The sequence below is a fragment of the Cylas formicarius genome, unplaced genomic scaffold, assembly GCF_029955315.1.
Source record: "Cylas formicarius isolate icCylForm1 unplaced genomic scaffold, icCylForm1.1 PGA_scaffold_3__17_contigs__length_32017465, whole genome shotgun sequence".
Classification (NCBI taxonomy): Eukaryota; Metazoa; Arthropoda; class Insecta; order Coleoptera; family Brentidae; genus Cylas; species Cylas formicarius.
In genome coordinates, this window is record NW_026844326.1 from 29,033,282 (window position 1) to 29,046,915 (window position 13,634).

Here is a 13,634-nt window from a genome sequence, read left to right on the forward strand (position 1 = left end):
AAAAATACTAATCTGTTTTTTTCTTTTCACTGCATGAGCTTGTCGAGAGTTTCTTCTGCATTTAGCGACTTGACAATTAGTAATGAATATTTTTTAACGGATGATTGAAAATGTTGGTGTCAAAATGTTGCAAAAAAAAGTACCTGTTTTAAAAAGTTTTTGTAGCCACTAGGGCGCTATTTGAAAAAACTAGGTTATTCTAAAAAATTCATTACATTAAATGCTATTTGCCTTAGATGAGAAAGAAAAGTTTTATTTACAATTTTTCAAAAATGCAAAAAAATATAGGTAGTGCCAAGTGCAACTACATTTTGTTAAAAAATTGGACATTAACCCTTCCAAATTTCAAGCCGTTTAAAAGTTATAGAGTGTCCCCACTTTCTTGTGTCACCCGGTATAACATTATAAATAGGAGAGAGTGGGGAGATGGTTGAAAGTAACAAAATCCAATTAAAAACTTAAGTGGGCCGCCTTGCCCTACCCTAAGACGATTCAACCTCGATGCCTTTCTATTTCGTATGATTTGTTATCCCCCTGTATAAACCGCGTTTTTGCAGTGCACCAAAACACGTCGACCGTCACGCGGCACATTCTCGCTCAGCTAGAGCGAGGCGGCAACCGCTACCCCAACCTGGTGTGGACGTTTAATATGCGCCGTCTCGCCGTGCTCACTCAGAAAGCTTTCGAGTTCAAAGAGCCGGTCCTGCTGGTCGGCGAGACCGGCGGCGGTAAAACGACCGTCTGTCAAGTACTCGCCGACGTTCGCGGTCAGGAAATGCTCACCGTCAACTGTCACATGCACACCGAGAGCAGCGACTTCGTGGGCGGCCTCAGACCGGTCCGCGATCGTACCGCGGGCGCGCTATTCGAATGGGTCGACGGACCCCTCCTCGAGGCCGTCAGGCTCGGTCGCTTGTTCCTCGCCGACGAAATCTCTTTGGCCGACGACAGCGTGCTCGAGAGGCTCAATTCGTTGCTCGAACCCGACAGGTGTCTGCTGCTCGCCGAAAGGGGCGCCGACCTAAGCGTGCGGGACAACGCCGAGCTGGTCCGGGCCCATCCGGACTTCCTTTTCGTCGCGACCATGAATCCCGGCGGCGATTTCGGCAAGAAGGAGTTGTCGCCCGCGTTGCGTAACCGTTTCACCGAGATCTGGTGCGACCGGCATACCCGCAGGGAAGACATGGTGCGGATAATCGAACGGAGCGCGACGCGTCATCCGAACGCGGGGTTCGGGGACAAGATCGTCGATTTTTTGGAGTGGTTCGGGAGTACGCGGATCGGGCAGAGGTTCGTGGTGACCATACGCGACGTGTTGACGTGGGTGGAATTTATAAACAACGTGGACGCTTTGTCCGCCTCCGCGGCGTACTATCACGGCGCTCGCTTGGTGTTCCTCGACGGTTTCGGTTCCGGATTGACCGGTTCCGAAAGCGTCGAGACGCTGCGCGCGTTCGAGACTGCCTGCGAGAACTTTTTGGAGAAGCAGTTCGCGCCGGAAGCGTTCCCGCGCGTGCCCGACCCTCTCGACGTCACCGTTACAGAAACTACGTTCGGGGCGGGGCCTTTTTCCGTACCCTTCGGCTCCGAGAAACCCCAGGATGCGAAGTTTTCGTTCCGCGCGCCTACCACCCTCGCCAACGCCGTCGCCGTTCTGCGCGGTATGCAGCTCAATAAACCCATACTCCTCGAGGGCAGTCCGGGCGTGGGGAAAACGAGTCTCGTCACTGCCCTGGCTAAGATGTCGGGACATAAAGTGTTCCGGGTGAACTTGTCCGAACAAACGGTAAGCGTTAACTTTTTCTCCGGCTCGCAGGACCGTTTTATGTCGTTTCAAGGACATATCCGATCTGTTCGGCGCGGACCTTCCAGTCGAGGGCGGCGCCGGCCAGTTCGCGTGGCGCGACGGTCCGTTGCTACGGGCGCTGAGGGAGGGCAGTTGGGTGTTGCTGGACGAGTTGAATTTGGCATCGCAGTCTGTCCTCGAAGGGTTGAACGCGTGCCTGGACCATCGCGGCGAAGTCTTCGTCCCCGAACTGGGCAGAACGTTCCGCGTCGGCCGCGGCACCCGGTTCTTCGGGTGCCAGAACCCGATGAGGGAGGGCGGCGCGCGCAGGGGACTCCCCAAATCCTTCCTCAATCGATTCGTCCAGGTTTACGTACGATCGTTGACCGCCGACGACACGGAGGCGATCCTGACGGCGGAATTTCCCCTTCTGCCTCGCGCCACCATCGAGAAAATGGTCGACTTTGGTCGCAGACTAAACGACGAGCTCGACAAGAGAAGATTGGGTCACAAGGGGGCGCCGTGGGAGTGCAACTTGAGAGATTTGACCCGCTGGTGTCAAGCGCTCGAACACGGCGACGAAGCGGACTGCCGCGACACGTTGGAGATGATTTTCGCGAATCGGATGAGAGAGCCCGAAGACCGGCGAAAGGTAGTCGAGATTTTCGGTCGCGACGTAGTGAGGTACTCGAAATCGGTGGTCTACGTCGACGACGACCACGTGTACTTGGGCGGGGCGCGCCTCAAGAGGGCGGTCGACGGAGTCAACGAGCACGTGCTCCGAAACCCGAGGGAATCGTTGATCTTGAGACGGCAAGTGGACGCGTTGCGAAGTCTGACGTACTGCGTCAACCTCAATTGGATGGCGATCGTGGTGGGCGGGGCCGGTTCCGGCAAATCGCACCTGGTGCACACGTTGGCGGCCCTCGCGGGGAAAACACTGCGCACCCTTCCCGTAACCACCGCGATGGATACGACCGATATTCTCGGCGGATTCGAACAGGTAAAACCGTTTTACGTTCCAATTTCGACCTTAGGTCATATTTTCAGTAAAGCAAAGAATTACCTGTGTATTTGGGTTTTATTAGTTAAATCAACAACCAAAGTAAATTAAGTTGATCGGAGAGTAGGGGTGGATTATTGGGCGCCACTTGTCTGCGACGGAATGTACTAGAATTCCTCCTGTGTGGTATTGGGTATTTCGTTACACCCCTGAACCTTACTTACTGTAATCTCTAATAAAGAAAAAAAAAAAAAAAAATATATATATATATATATATATATATATATATATATATATATATATATATATATATATATATATATATATATATATATATATATATATATATATATATATATATATATATATATATATCTTTATTAGAGATTACAGTAAGGTTCAGGCGTGTAACGAAATACCCAATACCACACAGGAGGAATTCTGGTACATTCCGTCGCAGACCAGTGGCGCCCAATAATCCACCCCTACTCTCCGATCAACTTAATTTACTTTGGTTGTCGTCGAGCTAGGGCATAAATTTGTACACACCTAGACATCCGTAACGACCTGGTCGCTGCTTTACCGAGTGTTCCTTATATACATTTTTCTTTTTTTTTAATATTCCAATTTTCTAATTTAAATTTTCAAAAAAAACGTGGCAACCGTCCGTATGGTTTAGATTGGTTCCGATGCGTTCCGTTCGATTTGCAGACGGACTACGGCCGCCACCTGGTGGACATCGCCAAAGTTGCGGAGCGTCGAACGTTGGAAACGGTTCAGAACCTGCTGCTCGAGGAGAAGATCGGACGGGCGGGTCAGCTGCTCGGATTCTTGGAGGCGTATTTGACGGCGGACGCTCCAAGTAAGTCGAGAAGGTCGAACGTATTGCGGACATCGAATTTGTCCGTTGAATTTGTCAGATGTCGAAGCGAAAAAGGAGGTGGATTCGTTCCTGAATAAGTGCAGCAAGCTGGAGGCGCTGCTCAAGGAGCTTTATTTGAAGAGCGAGGATCCGGCGGAGGGCAAGCACATTCTGCACCTCATAGATCGTTGTGCGCAGATACAGAAGACAGTCGCCGCGGACGGATCAGTCAGCGCGGGGGGCAGGTTCGAATGGGTGCACTCCGTCCTGGTTAAGGTAAGGACGGAAGTCCTATAGGGATTGGAGGAAACCACCAAATTTGCAAGATTGCAATAACAATTCTTTTGAATTAACCAACAAAATTAAAGATATCAAAGTCCCTTCTAACGCCACATAAAACTTACTTCTCAGTATTCCACTTATGGATGTGATAGATTTAGTAGATTTCACCCAAATTCGGGAACAGGTTAACCCATTGGTGAAACAAGATTTATTAGATTGTTTAATAGTATTTTTAGACCAAAATTATTGTGAATTTAATGGACAGATTTACATCTCTAAGGAAAGTTTGATTATGGGAAACCCACTTAGTCCTTTGTTAGCCGAGATTTTTATGGATAATCTGGAAAATATCATACTAGAACATCCTTTAAGTGAAAGTTTTCTATGGTGGTATAGATACGTGGACGTTGTCTTTGCTTGCTTTGTTGGAAAGGACAGACAATTGAATTCTTTTTTAAATTACATTAACTCATTACATAATCGTATAAAATTCACTATCGAGATTGAAGAGGATAACTCTATTAATTTTTTAGACAACTATTACGAAAGCGCAAAACAAATTTATTTATCATAAACCTTCACACACGGACACAATCATACATAACAGCTCAAATCACCCTTATACACACAAAATGGCTGCATTTCACTCTTTTATATACAGACTTCTTAATACGCCACTTTCAACAGAAAATTACAACAAAGAAGTTAATATGATTAAACAAATTGCACTGAACAACGGCTACAATCCGTCTATTATAGATTAAATTATAAATAAAAAACAAATCGAGACAACAGTAAACTCTATTTATCCGAAACCTAATACAGAACACGAACAATTTAAATCAATTACATACATAGGAGAACCTGGTGAAAAAGTTTCAAAACATTTGTCAAAATGTGGTTTAAAAATAGCTTTCAGACCTAACAACACAATAGGAAATTTTTTAAAAAACAATAAAACGAAATGTCCAAAATCTCAAAAATCAGGTGTCTACAGGTTGAAATGCGGATCTTGTCCTAAAATTTATATTGGACAAACAGGTAGATCCTTCAAGAAACGCATTAATGAACATAAAAGAGCGTTTAAAAACAATAGCTTAGATTCTAATTATGCTACACACTTAAACACAGAAAAACACATTTTTGACGACAATTTTGATATTTTACATACAGCCACAAAAAGTAGAAAATTAAATTTATTGGAGGCCATAGAGATTAACAAAATGAGACATTCAATTGTATTGCTTAACGATCAATTAGATTTAAATACCTCTCCTTTATTGAAATTAAATTCTCACAATAACATTAATTAATGTTTTATGGTCATTTTTCGGTATATATAGTAGCACTTAGTTTGTAAATATTACATTTGATAAAGACACGGTGTTGTCGAAACAATTGTCATGTAAAAATATATAATTTCGTGAAAATCTGAACCTTTAGTTCATATTTACTTTTTTTTTTTTAGGTATTAATTCCCAAACAACTCAAAATGGCAAAATTCTCCTAAAAAGTATTAATTTTCTGAAATTCAAAAGAAAAGCGAAAAAGAATCAATGTATGTGCAAAAGGATGCCCACTATAAGACAAACGAAACATAACTCTACTTGGATGTTTCAAACAAGTGTTCAGAGTTTTGTCTAAGTCTAAGTTCTCCTCATCGAATTCTTCGTGGATTTCTTTGACTTCTTCCTGAGATTTAAAAACTCGTACATTCTTGGAAAATAGTTTAGGACTTTTTTTTAGACTGGATATTGTGCCGAATCTACAGCGATATTACGATATTTCGGGCTCCTTGAGCGTCCTCAGATAATTGCCAAATTGGAAATTCTACTTGGGAGATTATTTGGTGGCCGTGCATTAAAATTTTGGTAATTTTGGGGTGGGGTGAGCGACCTAATTTTCCGCTGTATTTATACAATATATACACGTTTACTTCAAGCACTTTAGCAAATGAACATTTTAAAGTTTTATAAATAAGATGGCGTTGAATTTCCTTTGTTCAAGTTTTACCGGACTGATGTCTTGTTCATAATTTTAGTTGAAATTATTTGAAATACGTTAACACTTAAGTGTACTTATTGTGAGATTTGTTTTTTATTATTCTAAGGAAATTTTAGTGACGGGTTACGACGAAAATGACGTTACTTCGACCTTGGGAAGATTTCGGAAACTTATTTTAACATATGTATATAATTACACATTTGCAAACATTGTTTGCTTAAAATTAGACTGCAGTCAAGCGCAGTTTTTTTTGTAGCCCCTTATTACGATCGAAATTGTTCGATATATTTAAATCACCATGTTGAGCATCAAAAGAGAGAGATAATAAATTTCGTTTTCATACCAAACTGACTTAAAAAGGGCGTGTTTACTATCTAAACAAAATAACAATCTAATACAGTAGTAGGTAAAGGTACCATCGCTAGTAGTGTAATATACAATTCGGGCGACCCCCGTAATGCCATTATGTTTATGCCCCGCCTCCGTTGCAGTGCGTGGAGGATGGCTCGTGGCTACTGATCGACAATGCGAACCTGTGCAACGCTGCGGTCCTCGATCGGCTCAACGCGTTGCTGGAGCCCGGCGGGATACTGACCGTGTGCGAAAAAGGCGCCGACGCCAACGGGAAAATGTTCGAGCTGAAGCCCCACCCCGAATTTCGCCTCTTCCTGACGATGGACCCGAAAAACGGCGAAATCTCGCGGTATAACAACAACACGGCGTTATTACTAACCTGCAATTCGTTCGTTTTCTAGGGCGATGCGCAACAGGGGCCTGGAGATTTACGTGGAGGAGACCGTCGACGAGTACGACGTTAAAAGTCTGCTACATTTGCGGGGGTTGTCGACGAACTCGCACCTCGAGCGCGTCCTCGACGTTCACCGCTTCGTTTCCGGGTTGATCCTTACCGAAAAACCGGGTTTGTCCGATCTGCTACGGTACGGGTCGCTCGTCGCCGCCCGTATCCTGCAAGGATTCCGCGTCCGCGACGCCCTCTACGAGTCCTTCGTCGAAGTGTACTTCAAGACGCGCTCTCGTGCGGAGTTCAACACCGCGGACGCGGAGCGGGAGGTCCGCGATCGGATCGAAAGATTTTCCGAAGGCGAAGTCAGTCGCTACGATCGTCACGTGACGTTGAACGTCGGAGATTTGGCTGGGCGGTCGACGTTGGCGCAGGTCATGCACCAGGCGGCCTTCTTCGAGCAGGCAATCGCGTCCTTAAATAGCCGTAAACGTCCGACGGCTCGGGTTCGCGCCAAATCGTCCCTGTTGATCTGGTCCGACCTGGAAAGACTCCGGGGCGTCGACACGGGCGAGTTTTACTTCGTCGCGAACCTGGTGGCGAACATTTTCACCGTCACGTCGAGGAACGACCTGCCTTACAGGCTAACACACCTGCGGTCGAAGGCGGGGTCCGACGATTGGCTCGCGTTCGTCGACCGCGTCGCCAAAGTGTTGAACGTTTTCGCCAGGGAGTGGGCGAACCTGCCCGTGGACTACAGGTGGTTGGAGGCGTGTCCGAGGACGGTAGCGGACGGCTCGATCGGCGACTCGCTCAATTTGGCCGTACAAATCGAGATACACAAGATGGCCGACGCGATGGAGGCGAAACGCGCCGGCAGAAACAGTCTGCTCGCGTACGTGGCGCAGAGGCAAATGAAGTCGGTGTCGAATGTTCTAGACGCGCCGATACTCGACCTTTATCCGACGTTGCAGAAGGAGTTTTACGTCTACCTCAGGCAGCTCGCGATCGATCTGGGGACGTTGTCGCCCGACGACTACGTCGACTTGGTGCTGTGCTTAAGTTGGCGCCAGTGTCTACACTCGTTCGTGGCGACCGTGGAGTTTCAGGTAGTACGATTTTCGGGAATTTTCGTTTCATTAGGTGACCGGGAAACAAAGAAGTAAGCGCCAAGTGTACTTGTTTTATAAAGCATTTAAACATTTTGAGATTCTGTGCGAAATGGCAAACATGCTTTATGTCTTCCAAGTTGGTTATTTTTTCGTGATTTTTGTATTTAATGTTTTCACAAATTTTACAGCGTGTTCGGTATATTTTGTTCTATATTAAAAAATGCGATAGGTGTCCTAAACTTGAACCTATCGACTTCAGATTTTTCAGGCAAGTACCCAGGCACCCAAACCTTTGAAGTGGTTCGCAATCATGCAAACATCGCAAAGTATTTCTTAAAAACGTCGAAAAAAATTTTTGGTTTATTTTGGCTTCCACAAAAATATTATTTTCTCCAAAACGATTAACCCGACCGGAAAAATTCTAGAAGCGCGGCAGATCTGGGACTAAATCTTTTATTTCATGCATTTTTCGGATTATCTGCAGGGTTTTTCAATTATAGAGACAAATCTAAAAGACTATGAAAATTAAGCTATTATCTTCATTCGGGTTTAAAGGCCGTCGTCGATTGGAATTACTTCCTAACGTTTCGCTAGCACGAGTGGCGAGCTTCTTCAAAGGTCCTTCCATCTCTGATGTTGGACGTAGACTGACCACATTGTGTGTCTACGACGACATTTTTAATGCTGACAAAATGACGCCAGATAAAACTCTTAAATTTCGAAACGAAAAGTGGAAAACTTTCTAAAGAACGTATAATAGTGTTAGTTGCTGCCAATATGAGTGGGAGAGAAAAAGGAAAGCTAGTCGTGATTGGAGAACCAACTAACCCACGATGTTTTAAGAACATCAAGCATTTGCCGGTCACTTACAAGGCCTGGATGACATCGCAAATTTTTAAAGAGGAGATACCGAAAAGAGATGCAGAATTAAAGTGGAGGAAAATATTACTTTTCTTAGATAACTGCCCTGCACATCCCATATTCCAAATCTACGGAATATTGAATTGGCATTTTTTCCAGCCAATACAACAAGTGTATTACAGCTGACGGACCAGAGCCTAATAAAAAGTCTTAAGAGTCAATGCAGGAAAAACGTTTTAATGGAAATGATCGAGTCTGAAGACAAATTTTCCATTAATATGCTAGATGCAGTCAACTTTATTAGTAAAGCTTGGAAAGAGGTGACAGCAGAAACAATTCAACACTCCTATCGTCATGCAGAACTTATTACTGAGACAGAATGCGAACAGGACTTGCCACTAAGCGAGTGGATAAAACAGTTTCAAATTACAATTACGTTTACAAGTGAGGAGTTACAAGATTTTATGGTGGTAGATCCAGGATTTGCCTACAACCGCAGACTTGACGGAGGAAGCCATATTACAACAAGCAAGAAAGGGTGAGGAAGAACACCAAGAGGAAGAAGGACATGAAGAAGTTGATCTGGGACCGCCACCAACATTAAACAAGCCCTATATTCAGTTAAACTGCTAGAGAAATTTTTTATGTATCATGGGGAAGAAGACCCTCTCGAAGAAATGCTGAAAATACAAGCCAAAGTATGAGATGCATGCTAAAAAACTCAAAATAAAATGACCGATTATTTGAAACATTAAATGTAGTTGTGCGAATTTGACTTATAATAAATATCTACTTAGAAACTTAAGTTACACTTTAGTATCAATAAGCTACTTAGTTAATTTTTTGTTTTTAAACGATTTAAATTTTATTTTATTTTTTAGTTCCAGAGGTAGTGCTTTATAAGTTTGTTGACCAGTATAAAAGTAATTTTTTTGTCCAACAGATAAATGCATCTCTTGTAAAATTACATTTTCTCCAAGTTTAAAGCGTGTTTCATACTCGTGAGTTTTTGAATTAACCAGTAAGTTATTTTTATCAAGAACAAATGGGATGATTTATAATATAATTTTTTTATGTGAAGTAGTTGAAATTGAGTAAAAATTAAGTCAGATGGAGTATCGGGCAGATTACAGCATTTACCTATGAATTTGTTATTCTTTCTTACGCTTTCGTACATTTAAATCGTACTCTTAAAATACAAAGTCGGAACGGCACAGTTCTTGTCGGCTAACATCTTAAATACGACCCTGGCTTGTGGTACACGTGCTGAAAAGAACGATCCCGTCCGCTTGACAACAGGCGGATTTTAAACTTATTCCGAAGTCTAAACCATAAAAGGTTGTAAAAGCGGTATATCGTTTGGAGAACTCTATCTATTCCTACCCATATTCGAAGTAATTAAGTTGTTTGATAGTATCGTGTTTTCTCGAATAAACATGTTGCCTTCACTATGGAAAAACAATTAATATTATACTATTATGATGATGATCAAGTTTTAAAAAACCCCACAAAATTTCCATTTTCAAAGTTCAAATATTAAAAAAATATATGTTGTGAATTTTACACAGGATCTCACAATGTAATAATATACGGGGTGTTCCATTTGAGATAGGCAAGTTGACGACAACTTCCGGTTAAACCGGATGTGACAGGACGTCGAAAATATTTAAAAAGGTAGTACACTTGGCACTTACTTGTTGGGTGAAAAAGTATTTAAATATCTTTTAATGGCAGTCATTTTGCGTCGATAAATAACCAATTTAACTCCGACTATATTAAACTGATTGAGACCAGTGGCGTCTCCACACATATGTTAACAGGTTTGATTATTTTTTGTCCCACAAAATTAAAGATACGAAGTTTTTGTTTTGTTGGTCGTTGCAGCCTGGCGGGTACGCGAACAAGTTAGTAGCGTCGAGCAAAACGAACGCCCTCGCTGTCGCCTACCGCTGGTTCTACAAGTACGCCGTGGTGCGCATGTCCGAAAAGATAGGCGGTCGTATCCCCGACTCCTTGACTAGCGTCTTGAAAGTTCTGAACCTAGCGGTTGACAAACATCGTCCGCTAATGCACAAAACAAGCAAAATTTACCGAAAATGCGACCACGTGCCCGCCCATTTTCAAAGCGAGGACTACAGGCACGGCTTGGAGCTGATTGACGGCTTCGAATCAGGGGCGCAGCCTCTGTCGTCGCATGCCAGAACCGAGCTGATCGAATTGCAGCGTCGGCTGCACTCGGAAGAGTTCGACGACTCGCGTTTAGAAACGCTGAAGTCGCTTCTGCGCGACGACGACGTCCCGTCGCTGCGAGAAACCCGAATCGCGCCTGTGCTGAAGGCGTCCACCCACCTGGTGCTGTTGAATGCTCTGGTCCGCATCGAACGCGGAGATCCGTTCGATTCGGAGCGCGTCGTAGCCGATCCCCAGGTGCCTGTCGCTCTGGGTGGCCTGCTAGCCCTTTACGGCCGAACTTTGGACCCGAGACTGCTTCACCAGATCAGGAAGTTGTATTTCGCGACGGGAGTGGGTGAAAAAGCTCCGCCCACAGGTCTGAACCCGACCGCTACGACTGCCGCGTGCACTCTACTGTCGTCCGATCGAATTACGACCTTGGAGAACTACGGAGCCGCCGTCGAAGAACACGGAAAGCTTTCGGCGTGTCTTTGGAAGAATTTCCGTGCGGCAGGAAACGAGTCGTTCGATTTCTTGTGAGTATATAAGTAATAATACAAGAGTGGCGATATTCGCAAATTGCGCTAAGGATATTTTCCAGAGAGTCAAGACATTCAAGTAAAGTTAAAAGTTGGAGGTCTATAAATTGTTCCTAGACACACCGTTTTTCTTTCGATCTTAATAGACAGCCCTATTTGTTCTAAACTATCATTATTAATATATTCCTATATATATATATATATATATATATATATATAGCTCTAACTGCGGTAATAAAAACTCACCCCTCCACCACGTGTTTCACGGTCACGCCTAATAATGCCATTTAGACCATCATTAGGTAGAAGAGTAGCAAGCTACGTTTCCGAAAGATCCACAAAATCAAGGTCCAGAATCCAAAATATATTGGGAAAAAAGATCAAAGATGCGTATACTAAACAACTAAATAGGGAATTTGCACGCAAAAAAGTACAAACAAGTTAGGAGACGCCCAAACAAAAGAGTAAACAAACATGACTGTTGGTTCAAGCAAATATAGTTCAGCATAAAAATGGAGGTCCTCATAAATCCTACAAAAAGAAAAGCACACAAATGAGAAAAAAATAATTAAACCTAGTTCCACAAATACCCAGTAGGGTTTTTATTAACAAATAAGCAAAATAATCTGCAAAAACGAGACGAGATCCCATATATTCCATACACCGAAAAGTATAGAACTCCGCAAGTCCCGTATTAGCAAATCAGTAATATAAATCGCAAAAATTATACCACCTGTTACAACATTAGAAATAAGTCAGTAGAGGAAGAGAGTCAGATCTAACATTAGCATGTTAAAATTTCATAAAAAAATTCCAAAGAAAAGTAGTATTTATAAGATAACTGAGATATCAGCGAATTTGTATGAAATAAGCCATAAGTTTACCGATAAAAAGTAAAATCAAGCGATAAGTTTTTCTCTAGATTTATACCAAGTGCAAACAAACATAGCACTACCGGAGTAATAAATGCGCCACCTGGATCTTCTGCTTCTTCTGGTTCAAAATATTTTACCGTTGACAGACCAGACCTGTCTATGCCCGTATTTAGTCGCTGTGAGTAGTTCATATCTTTAGGGAGACAGATCTGCGCAGACGGGAATAGCTGTACCTTTGAAGGCTCTTCTAACACTAAAAACTTCGTTCTTTTTAATATTTGATATAAACGTAACCAGCAATGTGGGAGATTTTTGGGAGTAATCTTTCCCCTCAAGTCGAAAAACAGAATATATCTCACAGAAACAAGAGATTTTCAGAGTATTCTTTATAAAACAAGTTATATCAGTCAGCAAATCCTCGTTCATACTTTACACCTACTATGCTGCTCCAAATTGTCAAGCCTCTCTTGCAGCTTAACAATTTGCTGAAATTTTGGTTAACGCGGTGTAAAGAGTTACCAGTTTGGGACAATTTGTTATCAAGTGCGGGTAAACTTCGAATCGATTTCTGTTTCGACGTGCGAGATAAAATTTGCACACACCGTGGACACAATCCTTTCCATGTTCTCGTGCTCCAATTACTATAAACTACTCACAACACGCTAATTAGATTTTCTAAGATTAGCCGCTAATTCCGGCACAAAAATCCTCAGGATTTGCAACAATGCATGCGCATATACACTAGCTATAACGGCGGAATAGGTAAAGAATTATTCACTGGCAACGGCCCTTGAAATAGTCTATAAGTCAATAAGCCTATATTAAGATTTAAGTTTAAATAATTAAATATTCAGAGCCCTCCACTTGGAAATATTGACCGCCCACGTACGCACGTTCTTCGATCGCCTGCAAAAGGCGCTAGATACCAAATTCTGTGACTTGGATGCGCCGCACTTCAGCGCCTCCGCGCTAAAAGTGGACGCGGACTTCGCGCTCTGCGCGCGCGACATCTATGACGCGTTTATATCGGTCGCAACCACCTTGGGTATGGATTCCAAGATGCGCGTCGTCGCCGACCTTCACATCGGCCTAGGCTACGCCCGAGCTTACTTGCATTCCCGCCTACCTTCCGTCGATCCACTAGCGAAAAAAGCGATGAAAACTGTACACCTATCCAAAGTCATCGGCATGTTCGGTCAGATGAAGAGGAGTTTCGAGGTGCAACGTGACGTACTGGGCGTGGCTCATCCATATTTGGACGCCCTCCACGCGGCAGCGACCAAACTGGAGCACAAGATTGACGAAATGACCGAGGGCGTGGCCGTCGGCCCGAAAGAGGTTCTCTACGACTACGTCGTCCAGGTAACGTTCGTAAAGTTGGTACTAAAGCAATGTG

At 43.6% G+C, this 13,634-nt stretch overlaps 1 protein-coding gene across 1 annotated transcript in view; it reads left to right on the forward strand.

Moving 5' to 3' along the window:
- The window catches only part of LOC132700048 (midasin), a 46,563-nt gene that overhangs the window by 12,179 nt on the left and 20,750 nt on the right, over window positions 1–13,634 (forward strand). Inside the window, exons 9-16 of the mRNA XM_060667135.1 lie at window positions 558–1,786; window positions 1,839–2,789; window positions 3,501–3,651; window positions 3,710–3,927; window positions 6,429–6,640; window positions 6,693–7,788; window positions 10,537–11,360; window positions 13,093–13,600. Coding sequence (XP_060523118.1) covers window positions 558–1,786; window positions 1,839–2,789; window positions 3,501–3,651; window positions 3,710–3,927; window positions 6,429–6,640; window positions 6,693–7,788; window positions 10,537–11,360; window positions 13,093–13,600 — 5,189 coding nt within the window. The remainder of the gene's footprint in view (window positions 1–557; window positions 1,787–1,838; window positions 2,790–3,500; window positions 3,652–3,709; window positions 3,928–6,428; window positions 6,641–6,692; window positions 7,789–10,536; window positions 11,361–13,092; window positions 13,601–13,634) is intronic.